This window comes from Phaethon aethereus (genome assembly GCF_964289735.1).
Source record: "Phaethon aethereus genome assembly, chromosome: 4".
NCBI classification, from domain to species: domain Eukaryota; kingdom Metazoa; phylum Chordata; class Aves; order Phaethontiformes; family Phaethontidae; genus Phaethon; species Phaethon aethereus.
In genome coordinates, this window is record NC_138578.1 from 42,476,646 (window position 1) to 42,500,761 (window position 24,116).

A 24,116-nucleotide genomic window follows, 5' to 3' on the forward strand; every position below is an offset into this window, starting at 1 on the left:
AGTGGCTGGAGATTGTTACATTCGTTTCACCTGGCAGGAAATCACTTCATGTTCTTGAGAGGCTTCTTGAGGATGTGAGCTGGAGAAGAGGCAAGTGGGGACAGTTGGAGATTTGCTTCTAAAGCACATTTCTGGCCCAAGCTAAAGCACAAATGCAGATGTGTCCCTTCTGTCCTCTTAGGAGAAGTGCCAGTCTGTGTGGTTCCTTGTTGTTGGCCAGTCACCATGTTGGTCACTCTTTTATTTGGGAAAAATTAAACTTGGTTCTTCCTCTTGTTTTCCCTGGGTAAGAAGGCTGGCTCCTTTCACTGAGAGCTAAGCAAGATTCAAAACAGTTTTAGAGAAGGGACCAGCCTTTCAGAATTGCTGGCACAGTTTTTGGCTATAACAAGTGTTTATCATTACGCAATTTACCTGTATGATTCCTTCTTTGTTGTGTCACTGGACATCACTTACGGCACAGCTTAATTCAGGGAAGAAGTCCTTACTGTATAAGTCTCCCATACTCAAGGTTACTTGATATATTAAGAAATTAATAGTACTTGAAGTGAATCATCTTTATGGAACGTATTTTCACTCAAAAGTACAACAGCAATTATTTGCTCTGTCATTTATATGTAAGGTATTCTATTTAAGCTTTTCAGAACAATGCACTGTACAGTTAGCTAGCAGTTAAAAAATGTTACATTCTCACCTTAGAATCACTTCATCTATTTACCAGGGAATTTCTATTTAAAATCGCATGTTGCCAGTGCAAGAAGTTACTTCAGTGGTAGATTAAATGGGATGATTTCTAGAGCATCTTGCTAATAAATATAATAAAATTAAAATAATAGAAAAATAAAGAAGACCAACTGTGCATCTGCTGTTCAATGGCAGCACTGAGAAAATATATCGTACTACATCTAGAAGAAAAGGAGTGTCTGTTTTCTGTTCACTTTTGGGTTTAGGCTAGTATGGTTTTTCAAAATTTGATATATATTTTTTTCTCCTCATATTTTCTTTGAATATATACCAATTAGCGCAGAATATAACCTCCCACATAGTATAGCACAGTCAGAGGCAGAAGACCTATTTGTCCATGTGCAGGCCAGTTCATTCCTGCATTCCAGGTTATGATTTGCTACACTTTGGGCCAATTCAGCTGTAAATTGGAACCTGTATTGCTATTAATGCCTTGTTGCAATTTACCTTTTAATAACATAGCAATTTTTGCTTCCTTTGCCAGTAAAACTTGTTACCTGTGTCATTTTTTAACTGTTACATCCATGACTGGATATTCTGTGCCCTAGTTATGTAACACTATTAAATTACCAAACCAGACAGATTTCTGACTACCAGACTAATTCTCATGATCTAACCCTACCAGAGCTATGAAGTTTAGCCTTTTTGCTAAAGCTGTATTGTGTCTTTATGACTTTTGGGAACAATGAATGTGCACCAGTGCACAATTTCCTCTCTTTCTGTACCCAAGCTAAACATGTTATCTCACTGGTGCATGTTTTGAAAAATGTCCCTGCAGTGGTATACAGATGAAAAATGGTTCCTGTCTCTAACAGAATTGCTTGTGTTTGCTGAATACTGGCGCTGTCACTACTGTTGCTTTCCTTAGTACAGGAATTACCTTGATGCCTTTGACAGATAATCAAACCATAATGGAAAATGGACACAGGTACAACTGTCACTTTTTAGGATAGGCAGAAAAGTTTTTCACAGCCAAATTATAGCAGGATTTCCTTACAAGAGAGTTCACAAACAATGCAGATGGTTTACGTTTCTCTTCTGTGTGTATGAAGTTTGAGGCAGAAAGTCAAGCTTAGTTTCATAGTGTGCTCATAATACAGTACCTGTGTTAGCTCTTGCACCATCCTGATTTCCCTGATAGCGCATTAGGTTACAGTTAAAATGAATTATAAACACTCCTGTCTATTAACCTGAAATACGGAAAATATTATTTGTCATGAATCTGCATTTTTAAACAGTTAAGCTTTGAAAAGCAAGTAATAAAAGCCTTAAAATGTTGCAGTTGATGGAGATGCTTCTTAGTTATGGCTCTGTAATTATTCAGCATGAGGATTAAATTGTAGCAACAACCTGAATCCTCCCTGAAGTTTGTTAGTATAGACAAAAAATATCTCTGAATGTTTGCAGGGCAAAACCCAAACCGGTGCTGGTTTTTGTTTTTCCTTCCTCCTGCCCCCAACCCCCAGTTTTTATTTTAACTGATAATTCCAGCCTTACAAAAATGGGAACCCTTGCAGGATTTAAAACAGTCTTGCGTTTCTTTCTCACAGTATAAGGTATTGTTCAGCATCAGGAAACTTAATGCTTGAGTAAACGTATTTGTATTAACACAGCCTGAAGGCTGTCTGTGTGTTGAATACTTTGCAGGTTTTGTAAAAAGGGGCTTGTGTTCTCTCTTTACTTCACCTTCTTGCCTTATCACACATGTAAATTTTTAACATTTCTAAAAATGAGTAAATATTCCTTCAGTGGAAGTTCGGTTGCAATTACTTTTGTATTCTGAGTATTTATTTTCAGTACAGCTGTTAATTAATTCACTGCTAGCTTAATTTGTTTACATTTTTAACAACTCTCAACACTTACTAAATCTGGTGGAAAACATTAAATTGTATTAGGAATTTTGTCAGAGTACAATTCCAGTTATCAGTGACTACTGTCAAATTTTGGATGAGTTGGTTTGTGCATTTCAGTCTCTTAAATAGTAACTGTCAGAAGTTGTTTAGAAAAATGACTCATTTTCAACAGTACCATTTATACCAGTAAAATACAAATGTTGTGGTTGTAGAAAGCAAATTAAACAACGTGTTTAAGAGTTATCTTAACAGCTACCTGGCAAGTCTGCCATGCCAGCTGCCTAAGAGCCACAGATGCAAAAGCACTGTGGATCTTACCTAGTGAGGGAACCACAGCAGCTCCCCAGCTCGCACCGCTTCCAATTCTCCGTTCCTTCTCTGGCTACCAGCTATCCAGTTGGGCTGCCAAGGAGCTAGAGAGATATAACTGTATGTTATACATTCTGATATTAATAAAATAATAAATTATGAAAAAATATTCCATCCTGGGTTTTGTTGCATAAATGTCCAAGTATAGATGCAAATCTATCTAAATATATACATATAAAAATATATCTAAACACAGGTACTTGCTGAGGCGGCAGTCAGCGTTACTTGAGAAGATCCTTTGCCTTTCAATACAGCAAGATGGTGACTGCTTCCCTTTTGATAGAGCTCTGGCGTGATTCTGAAACAGTAGTATTGAGTTAGAAGCTAGGCCTTCATTGGAAGGTAGATTTCCTGAAGGTGAGGAGTTGTTACCCCAAAGATTTTCTGGCATTGGTTTCAAATCTTAATTTAGAAAACTAGCTCAAGTTTCTAAAGTTGTGGTTTATTCTAACTATTTTCATTCAAAATATTGCTGTACTTTCATTTCAGAGGTATGTTTAGTATATTGCTGAAGAACTGCACCGTCTGTTTCTCAAAGGGCAGATTGCTGGTAGGACTGTGAAGGGGCCAGTCTGCTTTCACTCAGGAATGACTTGAGGCAGAAGTGAGCCCATTTTTCTTCCATACATGAGAATGAGATAGATGGGACTCTTTCTTTCAAACAAAAATTGCTTTTCTTTTCTGTTTTCCATTTGCTCCTTTTCTTTTTTTAAGATCAGGAGGGCCAAAATCAGGAACTTAAAGAAGTTATACCTAGAAAAATTTATTTAATTTTGGTTCTTTATCTGCAGTGGTTTCATACATTGTGTTGTAAAACACGAAATAACATTCAGTGCCCTTACCACACTTTATTTTGTGTATGACTGATTCTCTCAAGGCTTGGACAGCATCCTCCTATCTTTGGAGAAACTCCCCCTCCACGTCAGATAGTCTGGATAGAAAGGCTTCCATATGAACTTTTCTGTTTAAAAGGTACACAGACCAGGTTATACTGAAGAGTTGATGATTAAACTGAAAATATTAGGGTGCTTCCCAGAAGAGGGGCATTGTTCCTCTAAATAAATTTTTTATGCTCTTCACACAAAATACAGAGATGTAGGATAAAAATAAAGCTGGTACATATCCTAATATTGCGAATCTGCGAATGAGCCTGACGGAGAACTTCCAGTATGAAGGATTTATTGTGTCCCTGGAAATGCCATCTGCTGTAATGCCCTCTGCAATCCAATAGCCAGTTCCTGTTGAGACTTTCAGAGATGTACGACCATCTACCTGTCTCCCCTCCTCCATAGCACTGTGTCCGGGCACCTGGAGTGATGGTTCTTGATGGTGGTTGTTACCAGTTTAGTTCTTAAAGCCGAGGACTGCTCTGTTAATTTTCAAAAGAATGTGATACAAAGAAGATGTCAGGAAGAAAAAACATCATGAAAACAGGATAAAAAGATAAAACAGCCTATTTTATTCTAAACTAAGTGCATACTTCAGGACATGAATTCTTGAGTAACTAGGAAAATATGCTTTATGTATTGGCATCCTTAGATAAGATTCTGATTGTCTCTGTCCACTATTTTCTAATATAATCAGGGTGTTTTGCTGTTAGAAAGGTAGTATCCCGTAGTTGCCCACCAAGAAACCTAAGGTCTCTAGTCTTCCCTTTGAACATCTGTTTTCAAATGTTTCTCACTATCATTTAGCTCTGAAAGTCATCACCTTACTGAGCAGGTTCCAAGTGCCCAGAACCGAACCTGTGCATACAACTGTTGTGGCAGGCCAGAAACCTCACCTCTGTTGCAACTCATGTCTGCTTCCATTAAAATATTACTGTTTTACTGTTTGCATTTCTTCAAGTGTTTTAGCATACCTATTAGTACATCTGAAAACATAGATAAAAATCTTGGTTAAGAAGATCTGGTATTAAAAAAAAAAAATCACAAATACTGAAGCAGACCTTTTGAAAACATTTATGTACTGCTAGGCCTGCTTTTCAGTGAGTTGCTGACATTTCTCAATATTCACTTTACCCTACTTATGATTTTTTTTAATGTCTTACTTTTGCCATTCACTGATTGAATTTTACTAAAAATTTACTTTTAAGTGTTCATTCTTACATTGTCATAATTAATTATTTGGCAAAGCCAAAAACTCCACATGAAAAAATAAGTTTTATTCTCTATTGTTCAAACAAATTTGATGCGTTCCCTGAAAGCATATGTGCTCTTTAAAACACTGGGATTACAAAACATATTTCAGCTAATTGGAAAGAGGATGTAATTACAATTAAACTAATTTTTCCTGTAATCTCATCCAAAACCTGAGCTCTTTTTAATTCCCTTCTTTGTTTCCCTACCGATGAGGGCAACAAAACAGACCAAATCCCTTGTGTAATTTTGACTGCTGGGCTCTCTGTATCTGTGGCACAGCAGTGTTCTCTTTCAGGGACCTACCTAGGTAGAGCTCCCACTGCTGTCGGTGTCATTGCAAAGGAACACTTGTGAATTGATTATTCTTTTCTTTTTTATTTCTTTTTCATAGCGACACATCCTTAGGATACGTCTGCTCAAGAAATTAATAAGTCTAGGGCAATATCTACTGTTAAAAGAATAGGTCTGAGGTAGATAGCGTTACTGTGCAGGCAGGGATCATGCATTTCTACCACTGGAACGAAAATATGCTCTAAGGTCTTTCTGGTTTTTGCTACATGGGCTGATGTGATGATGATTATGTCTGCATGTTATTTTTCAAGCAGACACGCACTTGCTTTGTCTGGACCCTAAGCTGATCAAAAGCTTTGCAAATGGAATTAGTGCTGTCCTGAGCTAATATACAGGCATGTATATTCCTGTGGCCTCAAGTCAAGCTCAGTGTGAGAGCAGAGCAACCTCACAACTTGCCTGCCAACCGTCTGTAGACATAGCCTGAATCTGGTCTTTACTTCTGCTGGGACTGGCACAGCAGCGGTTCAGTGGCAGGCCCTGTAGTAGTACACTTAACCATTGACAGGGCCATAGATGGTCATTTGTGTTATGCTGTTGGCTGGGCACATCACCATGTGACTTGGCACTGAAAATAAAAAAGTCCCAAGACAAGACACTCTGACTTGCTTTCAGCACATGTTGGGTAAACACAGGACTGGAGACAGCTAAGTTTCTTCTGTATTCAACACATCATTTAGAATACTAAATTTCCCCCATTCTTTTTTAGCGTTAGACTCTCTGCAATTAAATGAAAAAATTATTTAATTACAGACTCTCTGTAATTAAATGAAAAAATTATTGGGGGCGATGAAGATGGTAAATAAAGTAAGTAGTATTTGTAAATAATTTTAGAGGTACCAGACAGTAGGTCTGCAAATAGTCAGTCTAAAGATACAGAATGAGCTGACAGTAGTAATCTTACAGGTCTTTGTCTTTCCAGTCAGAGGTGACCTGAAGTGTTTCGTCATCAGCTAAAAAAGTCAGATAATGATGGGAACTAGAATTGTGTTGTGTTAGTCCACTTAGGGGAAGGAGACTTCTGTGTAATTTAGCAAAAGTCAAAGATAAGGTTCAGCCTGTGTTCTATGGAGTGAAAAGTTGAACTGATGGGGATTTAGAGTCTCTATTGCCAACATTAAAAAATGAATTATAAAATTTATAAATGAACTGCAGCATTTTGATGTTCTTGTTGCTGATTTAATTAAAAAGGAAAATGCCATCTTCTTTTAAATACTGAAATATGTATTGTTGGTGAGATGATTGATGTATCTAGAATTGAACCATCTTTATGACAAAAAAGAAAAAAGCAACTGTTAAATATAAATAACTGATTTTTCAGTTTTCTGTCCTAAACAAGCTTGCTCCCGTGTTTCTTGTCTAAACAGTCTCCTTCAGCCTGAGATCATAAGCAGAATTATTGTCAAAAGACATTTTCTGGGAAATGTGGATGGTTGGAATATCAAAATTAATTTTAGAGTGGAAAATATGATGATACTACCATTTCTGATTTTGTTGCTACCAACAAAAGTATATTGTTGTGCCAGAATCATACGTTCATATGCCATGCATTAAGCAGACAGCTTCTAAAATTTCTGCTTAAATGACTTAAATTATATATAAACAATGACACACTTGTATATAATAAAGTATTTATATATTAAATATACAGAAAAGGTATATGTGCATATGCTGAAACTTTGTGGACATCTGGAGTATTGAGATAAAGTTATGATTTCCAGCTGGAACATGACAATTTTTAAGCAAGTCAGTCTGATGTATTTTAAGATGATAGACCACATAGTTAATTTTGATCTCAGTGTCATTCAAACAACTGTATTGTGGACAAAAAAAAGCCAGTGCATGGTCTGGTTTCCTTCCCTGCTGAAGATTTTGGGGTTTGTGGGGGTTTTTTGGGTTTTTTTGGTTTTTTTTTTTCTTTCACTTAATTAACATTTTTGAGTGCTCCTGCATATTAGTTTTTTAGTCTTTATTGTTCTGCTAGTGAATGTCAGCATTTCTAAAAGAAGCTCTTATTTCCATTTGAGCTGATAGTACTGCAATTAACAGTTCCTCAGAACTGCATTCAGTATCTACTAAGGTATGCCTCAGGACCTACAGTTAAGAATAAAGCCTGGGGAAAAAAAAAAAACAGTGGGACTAAAGACATGGGGAAGCTCAGTTCGCCTTTCCTTAGGTTACAGATGTTTCCTGGGAGTCGTCTTCGCTCATCTACAGATACATGGATGGTTCTAACACAGAAGCTGGTCCCTAGTCTCCAAGTACCTCATTAAAAGTATGGCAGTAATTAGGTCTGTCTGATCGGCCCACACAGACTATGGCAAAAATCAGGGCTGCAGTTGTCACTGGGTAAATGTCTGAGGCTTATTGTTGAAAAAGGGCCATTGAATGACATAGGCAAGAAATTAAAAGAAACCTCCTTAAGGACTTAAGCATTTTATCATTACTTTTATTATCTTGATTGCTCCTTTAAAATATCCTAAGCATCTTCAAATTGTGTTGTAGTTTACTTTTTTAAAGAATATAAGGTTCTGTTAACTACTATTATGCATATACTTTTTTTCTCCCCTTCTTGAGCTCAAAGAACAGACTTCTGTAGCAGTGTTTTAGCTCTGAAGAAATAGGGCTATTCAATTCAAACAAATGCTTTGAACTTTCCCTGCCTTCTGATTTTCCTAGACCATAGATCAGTGGAACTTTTACCTCCTCCCCAACCAACGCTGCATGTCTGATCATCTTTTTGTCTATTTTTCCTTCCTACAGGGACCCTATAAAAATACAGCAGCTGCAGAACCAAATTCGTCTGGAGCAAGAAAGTGGCCAGTGGTACCGTCACCAACAGCAACCTGATCATCATCAGCACCCTCCCTCTTCTCCTTCCTTTCCTCCTCCCCCCTCTTTCCAGGAGCTTGAGTCCAGCCAGTCTGTCACCTCTCCTGTGCCAATGAGTATTCTTAACTCTCATACCTCCCCAGCCATGCAGTCTTCCAGCTCCTTCAACTATGCTCGGCCTAAGCAGTTTATTGCTGCTCAGAACATCAGCCCTGCTTCAGGTTATGTGACTCCATCTTCAGGATCATCTACATCTAGCCTTCCTTCTCCTATGTCTCCAACTGCTTCTCAGAAACAGTTTGGGAGAGTGCCTGTTGCCACTTTCTCTCAGCAGTTTGTTCCAGAAGGGGAGTATGCCTGGTCTCCTTCTTCTCCATCCCCTCCGCCCCCACCTCCACCAGTCTTTAGTCCAACCGCGACGTATCCAGTGTGCGATTCCTTTCCACTTCCACCTCCTCCACCCCCTCCTCTTCCCTCGCTTTCTTCACCTTCCCACAGCCTGTCTCCAACTCCCAGATTTCCTAACTCCAGCCAGTCTCCAGCAGCTTTTCTCAGCTCCATGCTGCCATCCCAGCCACCACCCATTTCTGTCAACTCATTAGGCCTTCCGAAAGGAGTGACGCCTCCGTAAGTATTAGCTAATGAGCTTCTTGAGTATGACTGTAATGAAGGTTGTAGTGAAGATTATTGCACTTGCTTCATTTTATACTTTTCTAGCGTCCTTTGCTGTTACCTGCTACCTGAGAGGGAGAGGTGTGTGAATTACTTTGCAAATGCCTCTGTGCTAGAGATGGGACATAGTTTTCTAACCTTCACAGAAGTGAGATTCTGAAAGAGTCCTACAGTAAGAACACAAAAGAGGAGAAGCTAAAGCCTTAAATTGAGGTTGATGAAAATATGAAAGCAGCAGCGAAAGGCTCTGCATGCCCAGCGTGGTGGAAGGAGATCCAAGAATACCCTTCTCATGACCCTTTTTTTTTTTTTAAGTCACATACTCAGTGATAACTGCAGTCTATGTTCCGATTATGTCTGCAGGTAGAGAAATACCAAGTAAAGAGAGCATTGTTCAGAAGTCCCTATAGCTTTGTGATACTTAAAGTATAAGGTATTAAAGTATACATCTGACAACAAAGTGGTCATAACAATATATTGACTTTTGGCTAGGGTTTTTGTTCCAAGGAAGTTTGGAAAAGGGTTTAGGAGGGGATTTAGAAAAGCAGTGCATAAAAACAAACAGAATCCCTCCCCCTAACAACTCTGCATACTTGTTTTCCCCTTTTGTCTTCTCTAAAGGCCAAAATAGTATTTTGGAGCATGTCGGCTCCCATCATAGATCAGTTTGTCTTTCCACTGGCACTAGACTCTCATTCCATCCTTAGAGAACAAAGAGACATACTGAAGAACAAAAATGAGTATAGCTGTATCCAAGGCTTATTTATAACTTTGTCTAAAAGTTTGTCTAAACATATCTACGGTATCTAGGTGACTTGCTCAGCTACATACTGTTGCAGTGGGAACTTCTGTTATTTCAGTCCAGGATATGAAAAGGAAGAGAAGGAAGAAAGCAGACAGATATCAAAGTAATAAATCATGCATATGCTTTAAAAAGCATTTCTTTATCTTGATTTCTGTCATATGGCTCATTATGGAGTCTGGCCATAAAATAGATTTAGGAGAAAAATGAATAAACAGTACAGTTTGCCCTTGCACTCATAATAGTTGTGATTTGCTGTCTTACTGTGTCCTTTGCACTGGCTGAGTTTCTCTATTGATACTGACTGCTGAAAGTTGCATGATTAATTTACTGACAGCTTGACAGGTAAGCACAGCCCTCAAAAACCTGCAGTTACCCCTGATTCTTCAGGAAAGGCTGTAGTACAGCTACATAGTTCTGGATGGGAACTGGATTCTCTTTCAAGGTCCCTTCTGTGTGCTCTGAGGGTGACAGCAGCAGCTCGAGACTCTGCTGTGGCCTTCTTTCCCTGTTATGCTACCTTCACGCATACATGTTCTCTCTTGAGGCATTAGCTGTGTTCTTCCTCATTTCCTTCGATCTTTGGAGAGACAGCTCTGCAAGGATGCTTCCCCCTTTCCCATGCCCCTCGCTTCCCCAAGCCTAGCAGCCAGGTTGGGTGTGTACTTGATGGTGTGTGTCTGTCCCCCTGGGACAAGGCAGCAGCCTCAGGCTCTGGGCTGAGGATGAGGTGGCTGGCTGTTTGGCCTGCATTCCCTCAGGAAATGTAGTCCAGATGGGAGCTGGATCATGTTAACCATAATGAATGTGTGTGTGTATAATTTATGTATATATATATACACATATGTGTGTGTATATATATCTATATATACACAATGAGCATTTGTCATCTGAATTATAACATTAAAACATGGTAAAAGATGTACTGTGTGATGCAAAATACCCCCTCTATTTTTATGAATCTTTGATTCCAGTTTTTCCTTTGCCTCTCCTTTTTCATTTCACTATGTAGGTTACTAATGTCTGGTGTGTCTTGCTGAGTAAATCATTCTGTTTCCCATCATTCTCATACCACTCCTGAGCAATTCTTCCCTTTGCCTGGCTTCCCCCCACTGCTTTTGGTCTTTTCTGCTTTGTGATATAGTCTCAGTTCTTTTTTCCCCTCACCTTCACTTTTTGCTTCTTTTCCCTTGTCTTTTGCTCCATCCTCATAAATAGTCTTTTCTTGAACACATTTGTCTTTCTGAGATGTTGTAGTTTTTGGGCCACTGACAGTGTTCTTCCGTGACCTCAGGCTATACTCTCACCATGATCTCCAAGATCCATTGATTGAAAAGGATGCTACTGTTTCTTGACTCTCTGCTGTACAGACTGGGTTCATTGGAGCATTTTACAGTTTTGTTTCAGCTCAGCATCTAAAATGCTAGTCAAGCCATTTAGCTTTGTCTCTGCTTTTTGATGAGTCATATAGTAGTGATACTGAGAGTATGGTAGCGGGTTGCTGAAAGTGAACTAGGCAGAGTTTGAAATACCTTTCATGGACAGGAGGTACATTTTTTACTAGAGACTCCAAATACCATATTTGAAGTGGTAGGATTTCCTCTTTAGACAATAACTTTATGATTTATTATTCTATCTTAACATTAGTGGAAGTAGAATTAGACCTGTCATTGCATTTAGATACTTCAACAATTTCATATCAAGTGCTTCTAGCAGATAAAATGTTCTTGAAACAGTTTTCCTGTCTGTTTTCAATGTTTTCATGGCTCCTTTCTCTTGCCTTGTCTTTTTTGTGTATTTCAGGGTTGGTAATTCACTGTTCATATTATATGGTCTTTTTACCACGGTTATTTACTGTCTTCTCTCCCAGGCATGGGTACTGTGACACTGATAGCCAAATATCTGAAAGAAAACAGTAAATATTTAGCCTTGTCAGAGTCTCTTGTAATTAACAAAAAACAGTGTTTGGCAGAGTAAGAAAATCTGCAGTCTATTTTTATAAGTTATACATCTTGATATACTGTGGAATTTATTGAATAATTTTTAATTTTTCATACATTTCAATGATTTTTTCATTACTACATCTTAGCACAATTACAGAGCTGCTCCTCAGAATCAGTACTAAGTAGGCCATCATTCTTATTTTCTTCAGACTGCTTTTGTGGTAGGAGCAGAATAAAGGTAAAGTAATAAGCATTGCAGGTGGAGATAATATTTTTTGGAGATGCTCAAAGGCAGCATCAGTGAAGTTTTCTGTAAAATAGAAGACGCAGTGGTTGTATACAAACCAACAGAGTCTTCATTTCTCCTCGTGGAGTCAGACCTTCCCTCCCTCAGCTTTCTTCAGGCATTTCCTTTCCAGTGTATGTATCATCTTTGTTCTACTTAAAAGAGAAATTAATCCAAGGAGGTGTTGTGCCTCTTGTTACATAAGAGGTCGGACAAAACATTTCTAATTCTCTCTTCCATCCCTGTACTCTGTGAGCCCATGAGCAGTAAATACCATGCTAATGTTTCAGCTAAGGGTTGACGTTTTCCTTGGTTTTGGACCCCGAGACTCCACAGAAGTGACAGCATTATCTAAACCAGTTGGATCAAACTAATTCTTTCCAGTTGATAGATTTGGAAACATTGCACTGGGGTGTTTTTGTTTGTTTGGGGTGGGTTTTTTTTGTTGTTGTTTAACAACACGTAGTCTTACAGCCTTGCCTGAATCATGGGAATAGCTACTTGTGAATATACTATGTTTTATTTGGACATCTGAAACATGGAAACAGCTTTGTGTCATTAGTACTTATTAATTCACCTTTAAATAGTTTAAGCATTTATTTGCAACAACTATATGGTAAACATTTCAGTTGAATAAAATATATCTCATCTTTCCAGAAAGCTCTAGACACTTTGTAGTGACCAGCATTATCAAGCTGTGACTGTGGTGGTGTTAGCTGAACAAGCTTTGGGAATAACCTTTTTTTATTAATGGGGCAGATTTGATACATTCATGTCTTGCCAGAGCATAGTGTTATTAAACAAAAGTGCTGGTGGAACTGCATAGCTAAGTAAGTACTTAAGGGAATTATGAACACTCATCAGTTATTTCTGAGGTAAAACTTGGCTGGAGTAAGGTTGTTGGATACTGTTCTTAAAAATCTCAGTTTGTTCCTTCTTTCTTTCTTTCTTTCCTTCTCTCTTTACCTAAAGAAAAATCTGTGGTGGGTGGATGTGTTGGACTCAGGTTAGCTTTCAGTTACAAAAGACTTGCAGGAGCAGAGTTGATGTGACAGAAACCTAGAATTGAGGGGGTTTTGTCCACAGGTAGATCTGTAGAAGCTAGAATCACTGTTCATAGAACAAACAAATTATATCTGTATGAAAAGAAATAAGTATACTTCCAAATCCTAGGTAAGCACATACATTAGTAAGCAAAATTAATTCCATGAGAAGGACTTGGTCACTATTTAGTGAATATTTAAATAACAGGGATATAATTCCTACTACAAAAACGTGTGGAGTCATCCAACCTGGAGAAACGGTATCTCTTTCTAAGTATAAAAAATACGTATTGTCAGCTATGTATGTATCCTTTGGAAAGCAACTTTAAAAATTACAGTATTTTCTTAAAGTAGATAACTTTTCCTTGAGTAGATTTTTTCTTAAAATAGATATCTTCAGTAATATTACCATAGTCACAAACAGAAAAAAATCTGACTGTACAGAATCAGTGAAAGAACAAGACTAGATTTACTACTTTCTGGAAAAGAATGGAAAATGGAAAAGAAAACATTTTTTTTAAAGACAAGATTGTCTAAAGTATCTTGTAAAATGTAATTAAATAAGCTGCTTTTATCACTCCACATAATAAATTTAATTTCTGTTTCAATGATCTCTAGAAACTTAAATTCAAATCTTAAAGGAGATTCTGTGGGAATCATGAGAATAGCAACATCAGAGAGACATCTGCACTTTTTTCCCCCCGTTGAATCAGCGCTGCTGGTGTCTTCTTGCAGCTATGTACTGTGACTTGTCCATTGAATTCTGTCTCAAATAGCACTGAAGCAAGTTTTTTAGTAGCCCTTATGTTCCTTGAGTCAGTTAGCAATGATGGTGACCACTCTGAGGAAAAGCTACACTTCTCCATATCTTTATCTTACAGCTTTCAACAGTCTCCCAGTACAAATGTTAGCTTTCATATTAAACTATATTGCTGTCCTATGTAGACTGGACATTTGCTTTTCCCATTTCTGTAAGTTATGTCTGTCACAACTCTAAAAAATGGAGGTTAGCTGCAGTACAATTGATGTGAAAATAGTGATACATAGGAGGAAGTACCTTGATTAAGAATTCCACCATCAAACTGAGGAGAAAGGTCAAGGTGTTTTCTTGCTTCTGAGGGAGGTCACTTCATCTCTATATGCTACCTCTTCAGTCATTCCTGGAGTTATCCCTGGATCTCAGGAAAATATATCTGAAGACAAGTATTTCTGTAGCTGTAGATATTCCAGCAAATATTAGGGTTTGCATTCATTGCCAACCCCCAATCTCCTTAAGCTATTGCTCCTGTCCATTAGACTGTTTTTGTTTAAAGTTTCTTGATTTATTGGGTACCTCATTTTCCAATGGCTTGTATACTATTTGTGGCTGTTAGACCAACACCCGAGTAGTGTATCTGTGGTATCAGTTCACTTCTAGTTGATTGTGCCAAGAAACAGCTCGTATTGGGGCTTTGTTTTTGTACTACATAACACCTTTCTATTATGTACATGTACGAGATTATAATAAAATACATATACATATTGGCTTCTTTGAAATATGAGTGCACGTTTGTTCCACTTGAACTTTGAAATCCAGATTGTTGCCCAGACCTAATCAAAGTTGCTAAAAAGTAGAGATCAAGGATTTAACATGGAGACACACAGACAGTAGCCAAAATAGCTGGACCCACTATATTCTGACAATCATTATATCTGCAAGTCTTTATTTTCAAGAGGTTTTTATCCAGTTCTTTTCCTAAATGCTATTTGCAGATGCTAAAGAATTCTGTAAGATGACAAATGAACTTAAGTAAGTGAATTGGTACGTATACCTCTCTGTTGAAAAGAGGGAGGGGCTGTTTGCAGCATTGCTTCGCAGCTTTTTTTGGTCTGTAGGTTTTTTTCTTCAGAGGACTTAATTTTGTAGCTTCCTTATTTTAAACAGATCTCAATGCCACAGAAATGTCTGTGAATGTAAAAGCCAGGTACAGTGCTTGGTAGTTGTGGAGACCTTAGCCAGTAGCATTTCATCAGCTGGAGTAAAGGTTAGTGTTTTGGATATAGTACCTTTTCTCAGTCCAGTGTAGATTTTCCTTTGCATGCTTCTGGCAGTTACCTGTTCTCAGGACTTCAGGGCTGTGAGGACTGTGCCAGCCTTTTCTGCATTCAGGAGCAGTCAGTGCTTTAGTGGTTCCTTCATAACCATCAGTTCTAGCATAATGCAAGTACCGATCAGAAACACAGATAAGATTACCAGTTACAAAATCCATAGCATTTTTTAAATTGATATCCAAATATGTGGACACGTTTTGAAAGCAAATGGCACTTATGTATTATGGTAACCAGTGTGGCATGAGGCAGAGGGGTAACTTGCTGAGGTGGGAAAGGAACTGAACAGGAGGATGAAAAAGTAGTAATTCTTCTGTTAATGAGTAAAAATGCATTTTTAAAGATAAGCCTTAAAAATAAATTTTTGGTAGTAGGCATGCAGTTTGTAGGTGAGTTGTTCTCTGTGTTATCTAATCATTAAGAAAGATCAAACTTGCTCAGAAATATATATTAGTCATGTCAGTCTTGATCCTATCCAATGCTGAGGCATAATTTATTTTTTTTCAACTACAGTTTCATAACCTTTTCTTGGGTGGTAAAAATAATTGAACTTTTGTTACCTTTGTTTCATTTAGTGCAAGTCATCCTTATTCCGGTCTGTGCCTCAGGCATTCCCTTAATTCAGATGCACGTAACGTCACATTACAGAACAGAGCTGACTCCTGGTCTCCACAGTGTGTATGACAAGATCAGACTAAACCAATTTTAATACGCAGCTGCAGCTTCAAAGTTTGTGACCTCTTACAGTGCTTGTAGTAACTTTGTTCTTACAGTAAGTGAAAAATGTGTTAAGTGGGCAGGAATTAGCTGTGTTTTTGGAAGGCTTTAGTTTTAAAGGAAAAATCAAGTTACTGTTTATTACCTCAGTACCAGAGAATTGATTTGGATTTCTGTGAAACTGAGCCATATTGGCTGCAAACAGGAATTTGTTCTTGGAAGGGTAACAACAGCCAGCCTGTTGCCCTTGTTTACACTGTGAGAGGTACATGGGAAAAGAGGGAATTGCATCCAGCGTGCGCTCTGTGTAATTAAAACACGAAACGTACTGCTGATTTGGCCTTCTTTCTAAACAAATGTTAGGGCAAATACTCAAAACTAAGGAGAGCCAAGCTGAGGTTGCAAAAATCTTTGCTGTCAAAAATCTCTGTGTGAATTAAGACGACTGAGTTTTGGCAATTTCGTTGCGCCCTTTCTAAGCAAAAGAATTCAGACTTGTGTGCTTTTATCTGCATCTGTATTCAGGCCCTCAGTGACTTAAGTGATGTATGTTTCAGAGGTGCTTAAAATCCATGTGAATTGCAGCCTGATTCTCAAAGGCTGGTAGTTTCTTTGCACATTTGTGGTGGTGGTTGTGTGCTTGAGAGTAATGCCTGCTCCAGCTAATCTCCTGCTACCTTAATACTCACAATGTACTCTGAAAATTACATCAGGCAACGAATGAACATACAAATACATAAAATAATTGGCAGGACGTTTTATTGTCCTGAGCCAGAACAATATTATCCCTGAGAAAAGACGAAAAGAAAGCTGGTGAGTCACTAAGGAGGACACATATCTTAGGAACGTAATGCATCCAGATAAGGGCATGTAGATGGTGAAAAATATTTGCAAAAGCAGCTGAAGAAAGTTTGCTGCCAGGCTGCCTTGACATGTAAACCATCTCTCAAGCTGAACGGATCGGTGCTTCAGAGGATAGATTTACCAAGGACCTTGTATTTGTTGCCATTGCCTTGCAGCCATTTTGAAATTTGTCTCAAGAGTGTATGTCTTAAGAGCTAACTTTGTGTTGGGGTATGTACGTGTGTATTTATATATATATTATATATTTACATGCGTATATATATATAAAAATTAATATTTATATGTGTATCTTAAAGTGCATATATGTAAAGAGATTCTAAAGAGGGGGTGGAAATAGAGTAGCTGCAGGAAGAATTACATTTCCTTAAGCACCTCTTCTTTTTTTTGTCCTAATTTAAAATAGTCCTGAAAGAGAGAGAGGTTTTCTAACGGCATTTGAAGAAATTTTGACTGATACTAATTTTTATAGTTATATTTTTAAACTTACTACCTCCATGCTTAAGTACTTATTTGTAAATGGAAGTAAAGAGAAGAGAATCTATTTTTCAGGCAAGTTGCCTTGACCAGGTCTTGGATGACACTTCCACACCCACTGTGCAAAGCTCAGGATGTTCTGGCACATAGCCAGAGATCTGGAAGGTTGTTAGGAGTTTGCCTCTCCTGTTAAAAGCTACCAGGGATCCCCAGGCCATTGCTGAAATATTTGCATACCTTGTTCTTAAATAAAAGTCCTTAGCTTCCCTACATGACTTGTTCCAAGTGTTAACTGTCAACGTTGGAGGGTGGAGAGAGTTCCATGTTGTTTTTCCTCTAAGATAGGCCTGTTGTTCTTCAAGTTACTGTCTACTTATCGTCCTCAATGGACAAGGAGAATCGGTGAATGCCAGCTATTTTCTGATATTTTATGTTTGATTCACCTCTCTATCTTCATTCTGCTAATTTCCTGACTAAATAAACAAGATATTTTTTGTGTGTGACACAGCTTGTCACAAAAGCTGTGCTTCTAAAACCGTCTGACAGTTTTCTTGTTCTAAAACTTTCCAATTTGCTGTATTTTTCTTGAAGTACAGTGGTAAAAGTGGTTCAGATTCCAACAGCAAGGAATAAAGGAAAACAGTGAAGTTTCATGTCTTATGCTAATGTGTCCCAGAATTGTATTTCTTTTCCTTTTGAAATAATAGTGTTATTGTCCAAGTTTTAATCTCACAGATTCTTGAGGGATGTTTAATATGTTATTGCTAATTTTCCATTTATATTGCTGTTATGCTTTGAACATTTTTTCTGAGTTTCATCATTGTTTGACCACCTCTAGACTAATTATGCTGTTTATCGTAAATGGCAGTTGTTACCTGCAAATGAGTTGCAACCCTTGTAAGTTCAGTGTCATCAGCCAATTTGAGAAACATGCTTTTTTATTTCTATTCCAGTTGTTAAGGTTGAAATACTAAGTACTGAACTTAGTATACACAGACCTTTGAAAGACCTCATTCGTCTATATTCTTCCAGTTTGATAGAAAAAAATCATTGCTACTCTCTGAATAGATTTTTCAGACAGTTATGCAGCTGTAAAATAGAAATCTCAGCCAGACTGTTTCCCTGATTCACTAGGGAACTTACTGCAACTCCTGAAGGCTTACTCAGAAGCCATAAACTGCATGTATCAAAGCTACTCCTTTTGCCTATCTGCCTGACAAAGAGAGAAATGTGAGGTTTGATATGATTCAATTTTCACTTCCTTATTATCCTACATTGTTTTGAAATGGACTGTAATACTGTTTCCTTAGGTTTAGTATGGATGTTGCACTTACTGACCCGTAATTCTGTTGGTACTCTGTCCCCTTTTAAAAATGGGTGTGTTTGCTTAGGGGTGTTCGCTTTCAGAGATAACTGATAATGCTTCAGAAAATGCTTTCACTTGTTATTTGAAATCCACTCCAGAGCACTCAGCTCATTCCCCTCTTTTCACCCAGTGTTGTGACTTTCTTGGGTGAACTGTACATTTTCCCTTCACAGCCAAAGGAAGTGTCAAGCATAAACAGGCCTTTTGCTGCTAAGACTCTTTTTATGATTCAAGTATGTAGTTTGTAAGAACGTGAAATGAAAACTGTTTTTCTTAATGTATCGCTTGAAATTTTGAAGGTAGGATGCATGTCTCCATTAGGAGCTGGCACAGGGCTTCTTCAAGGTGAAGCAAATTTGAAATTTGCTGCCTTGAAGTTTGCTGGATTTTTTTTTTTTTAATTTGGTGTGTGTGTCCTTACCCAAAAAGTGACAAACCTGTGTTGCATGGCAGTGCTGGGCTGGAAGGTAAAGGGAAAGACTGTGAGGAGAGAGACAGATGCCACCTTTCCACTAACCTTCCAGCAGTTGGTCCAGCCCTCCTGAGGGGCATTACCTTCTGATCACCTCTTCTTACCTTCTGTCCATTTTCCTTCCATATCTTCCTCTACATTTACTGTCCCCAAATTCCTTAATTTATTGAAGCGTCTCTTTCTTGAAGACACCTTACCCTTTCCTCTTAGCATTCTCAGGTGGATGGTTTTCCTGACGTCTTTCCCAGAACAGAGTGGAGGTGTCTTTGTTTGTTACTTGTGACTGAGAATGTCCCCAGCCAAATGCTGAGGGAATTATTCTGCTTGGTGACTGTGAAGATCTCCAGCTAACAGCTGAATATTTCTAGGGTGAGGGATGTTGTTCTCTGTCTCTTTGCGACATTAGGCAAACGTCTGCTCTTCTTCTGCTGTGATTTAATGTGAAAATGCAGTTCCTTTTACAAGAACTTCACCGTTTTCCCATTTTAAATTTACTGTCAGTAACAGAATATGAAATGTTTTAGGAATTTAGACAGAAATGTTTCCAATTATTGTATTCTCCATCTATTCACTTAATTCCTCTTTGGCTTTTGACAGCAAATGTGTATTGTTTCATTTTAACTAATGCTCAAAATTACCATTTAAAACTCTTGCTGAAGAATTGATTTTCTCTAACCATGTTATAGAAACATAGTACCAAACAATGTCCAACAAAATTTGTTATCTCTGTATGAGTCTTGTTTAACATTTTGGTGCTGGTAATTAAGTTATTAAGGTGTGTATTGGAAGGAAGTTTACCACTTAACATGCTGGTCTGATTTTTTTTCCATCTATGTCATCTGTGAGTTTGGCAATTTACCTGACTCGATTCCATATTTTGCATAAGTCATCCCCATGTAATGGGCTTAGCCCTATTTAGTCGATGAAGTTAAAAAACAACAAACAAACCACCAAAACTAATATTGAATCAGTATTGGTGCTTTAAACGATAACGTTATTTCACTGGAGAAACGGGGTGTGCTACTGATAGCAATGTTGATTTCTTCACAACTGTGTAAAAACAGCTGATCTCCAGTAGAAACCACCATTTTTGGGCATTTCCAGCAATAAAGCCATCATAACATTATAGAAAAATGTTAAATATTAGTGCAGACTGGAAAAAAAATTTCCTGTGCCATTCCAGGAAATGAGAGCGAGACATCCTAAAAGTGCAATCGTAACTTGTAGACTGGTATGAGGAGTATCTTAGCCCTGTGAATGCAAACTGCTAAATGGTTGCTATTCCACTGTGAAACCCTGCTGCTGAAAACTGCTTTACAGGGATGATTTTGCTTTTTGCCAGTGTAACCTAGACTCTGTGAATGGCTCTTCTTTCAGAAGCAACATTTACATGTTGCCTTCTGGGTATGTGTTCACAGAGATATGAAGAATAAACATGAAGTTATGCATTGTGTATTGCAAAGCTGTAACAAGGAATTAGTTAATAAATAATACAGGAAATTAATAATTAACTGCCTTGTCCTACATCTTTCTGATCTTTATCCATCTGGTACTTCATAGGACCCTAGTTTATCTTCTGTCCCCACTTATCTAGTCCTGAGCACTATTTTAACTAATGCATAAATAAAGCATAGTTTTAACTCTGTCCTTAAACTAACCATATAATGAGTGATGTGAGTTAGAAGGGACAGCACAGTCAGTAAGATGCCAGACCTCTAATTTCAAAGACACAATGTTGTTTTCCTCGCTAATAGCAGCAATTCCGGACAAACTCCTAAATACCAATAATTTCAGGAAAGCTTATGAATTTTCCTGTTCTGTTTTGCAGGGGATTTCCCAAGAAAACAGGCAGAACTGCTAGGATAGCATCTGATGAAGAGATTCAAGGGTCAAAAGATGCTGTAATTCAGGATCTGGAAAGAAAACTTCGCTTCAAGGAAGACCTTTTGAACAATGGGCAACCGGTATAAAAACATAAAATACCTCGGGGAATGGGAGTGGGCATCACTGGTAGTTTCTCACATATACTGCATATATAGTTGCATAAAATAATTGTAGATTATTTCTATATGTTATGCATTTATTATGTTTAATTGCATTCCAAAGGAATGATAATGTGCATTTTTGGCCTATCATTCCTTCTCCTGTTTGACAGTCTTACTTGGACTTAACAAAGCAATTGAGGTCTCAAAGGTGATGAATTCTCATAAGAAGCCTGCACAGTCTGTACCTCGAGGGCTTTTTCAGCTTCAGAGACCATTTGGTTTTGACTGTCACTGAGTGGCTGGTCAGTAAGCACATGCATAGCTCTGGATCAGTCCAGGCTCGTTCTACCTTTTGCCCAGCTGTTGGACAATGGGGGGAAAGAAAGAGTAAGTGGCAAGCAGACATCAAAGTGGGATGAGGCAGTTCATCATGAGAAACAGCCCATTAGGAATCGGGCGTCATTAGATCTTCCAGTCGTAGGACTTTTTTGAACAATAGAATAAAAAATAACCTATAGTACAGACTTTATCAGGAGTTAAAGACCTGCTTGGGGAGTCAAGAAATTAAGTAAAATGGGCATATCAAACAATTGAAACACACAGCTGCAAAGGTCTCCATTAATTTTTGTGCACTTTAAGATTTGCATAAAAGATAAAATACCAAATTCTTCCTGCTCAGGGTTGGTGAGAAGTAGCTCTCCTGAGGCTTGATTACAGTTATTAAGGCATTGATTTAAATGTCTTTGAAGTAGGAATCTCTTTTAAGAGGAAAGTAATTTTAAAAATGTAGACTGTCACCCCTGTTTTGTCAACGAAATCTTTTCAAAAGCATCTGAACGCCTTTGTGTCACTGAAAGGTTTCTCAGGACCATGCTTAGAAGTTTGCAAAGTTTGCCACTGCATCTGAGATGTGGATTATGGTGGTGTAATTGACTATTGAGTCAGACTATCTAGTCCACAGCTGCTGGATTGTAGTTCTTAGTAAGGTCAATGGAGTGAAGTAGGGAAATGTTCAGAGAGACTAGTGTTTCTGTACCTAACCTTTCTCCGTTGACTGCACAGGGTTTGGCAGTTTTTTGTCGCAGTTAGAGCAAAATCACTTTCATAGCCTATAAGTTCTTTTTTCAAAGGAGGTGGGCTGAGCATGACTGTCGATGCCTATTTTGGAAAGTGAGAGAGATGTTTGGCCTGGACAAATGAATGGAATGTCCTGAGAAAACCCACATGGCCCAAGGGGAAAAAAACCCCAAACAACGTGTGATCAGATGATGTAGGAGCTTGAACCAAGAAAACTCTGGTTCTGCGCTTGCCTTGAGGCTTTTGCCTTGCAGATTCTTGTCTTGGGTGATTCTGTTTGTGCAATCATGGCTGTGGGCACTTGGAGTGATCACAGAAGAAATTAAAGTGAAGAAAAGTTCATGACTTTCTTAGATACTTGTAACCAAGCCAACATTGCTACCTAGTTTTCATGAGTTTCAGCCTGCTGGTTTAGCTACAATATGACATCTTTTAAAAATTAATCTAAATGAGCTTTTTTAAAAACGGAAGTGTTAAGTAGATGTAATGTTTTACAATTTCCATTTTTCTTTCATTTTTCTGTTTAAATGAGGCGTTTCACCATGTAATGAGTCTGCCTTTCATTCACTGGCATTTTTTTGCTGATGTTGATTTCTAAGAAAGTGCCTAAGTGTCTGAAATGTGTTATTGAATGTAGAAGAAAAAAAAAAAAAGAAATAATTGAACTATACATTTAAGATTTTCTTTTAACTTGCTTTACCTTATGAGTGTAAATTGTTTTTTATAAGAGGTCTCCTTAATTTCCAAGAGAGTAAGAAGAAATGGAAATAAAAAACCTTAAATAATATATTTTTCTATAAAGCTAGCTGTCATATTTTTGACAAAATAATCAAGTAGAGTAGTATCTCCTTAGCATTTTTGGCAGAGTTTTCTGCTGTGTGGTTCTAATGTAAAAATGGAACAGAACAACTAGGAGTAAGATCTGGGATGATTTGACATGCACTTTTTTGATGGCCATGCTGATTTAAGCAGTTCCTATTGCTCATTCCTGCCCCAGTTCCTGGCAAGAGGATGGAAGCAAATGGCAGAGTCAGGGTAAAGGTTGCTTAAGCCAGAAGAGCCACTTGTAATGCAAAAAAAAATGCATTACAAACTGCAGTAGAAAATTTCTGTTAGAAACATATTGTTGCTCTCTTTTATTAACATTACTTAAAGCACTGCTTACTGTCTAGCTGCCTTGTGGTTCCTAATGAGAAATAAGAACTTTTCTTTCTTCTTTCCCTCCCCTCATCCCCTTTCTATTTCTTGTTCAGAGATTAACGTACGAGGAAAAAATGGCTCGTCGATTGCTGGGAGCAGACAGTGCTGCAACTGTCTTCAATATACAGGAACCAGAAGAAGAGCCTGCTATACAGGTGCCACATAACTCTACAGTTTCATAGGAAAAAAAAAAATTCCTTTCAATTTTTCTTTTTTACAGTTTGTGATCATCTTAAAAAAACCTCCTACATAAGACAATAAATATACACAAGATAGGATGGTTTTGATTACAGAAGTCATATGTTATATATCAGTGAAGTAAACTGGAGGATCACATGCCTATTGCTCAGTTTTTCCATAAGGTTGAGAGTTCTCAAATGTCTGCTCTCTGCTTTAAACTCTTCCGTTTATCCTATTCTGTCCTGACCTTTAAGTTTCTCAAGGCAAAAATATATCTTCTATGTTGAAACCATCTTCTTTTTATTTGTGTAATCTGCGCTTTTTGGATGCAGACCAAAAACACAACAGAAAGTCTGCTTGAAAGGCCGGGTACACGTTCTCCATTGTTCAGATGCCAGAGCTGCTATTCGGAAATGTGTAGCACTCCTTTGCTTGTGTTGCCACATAACATACGTTCTGATAAAAACTCTGGGAAACTGTCACGGATGCCTCTTGGTCTTCTTTCTGCCTCTTGATCTTTTTTTCTACCCTTGCAGGAAGCTCGCTCTGTTGGTGCTTCTGTAGTGAGTCCTGTGGATATTCAAAAGGTTAACGTTTTCACCTTTTTCAATCTTGTGTTTTTGTCCATTGATTTTTTTTTTTTTCCTGTCATCTTTG

The 24,116-nt window shown here is 37.9% G+C and overlaps 1 protein-coding gene across 1 annotated transcript in view; it reads left to right on the forward strand.

Moving 5' to 3' along the window:
• The window catches only part of PALLD (palladin, cytoskeletal associated protein), a gene marked incomplete at both ends in the record, with an annotated part of 195,703 nt that overhangs the window by 151,684 nt on the left and 19,903 nt on the right, over positions 1 to 24,116 (forward strand). Inside the window, 4 exons of the mRNA XM_081999758.1 lie at positions 8,222 to 8,917; positions 20,846 to 20,981; positions 23,333 to 23,434; positions 23,996 to 24,046. Of these exons, the coding sequence (XP_081855884.1) occupies positions 8,222 to 8,917; positions 20,846 to 20,981; positions 23,333 to 23,434; positions 23,996 to 24,046 (985 nt within the window). The remainder of the gene's footprint in view (positions 1 to 8,221; positions 8,918 to 20,845; positions 20,982 to 23,332; positions 23,435 to 23,995; positions 24,047 to 24,116) is intronic.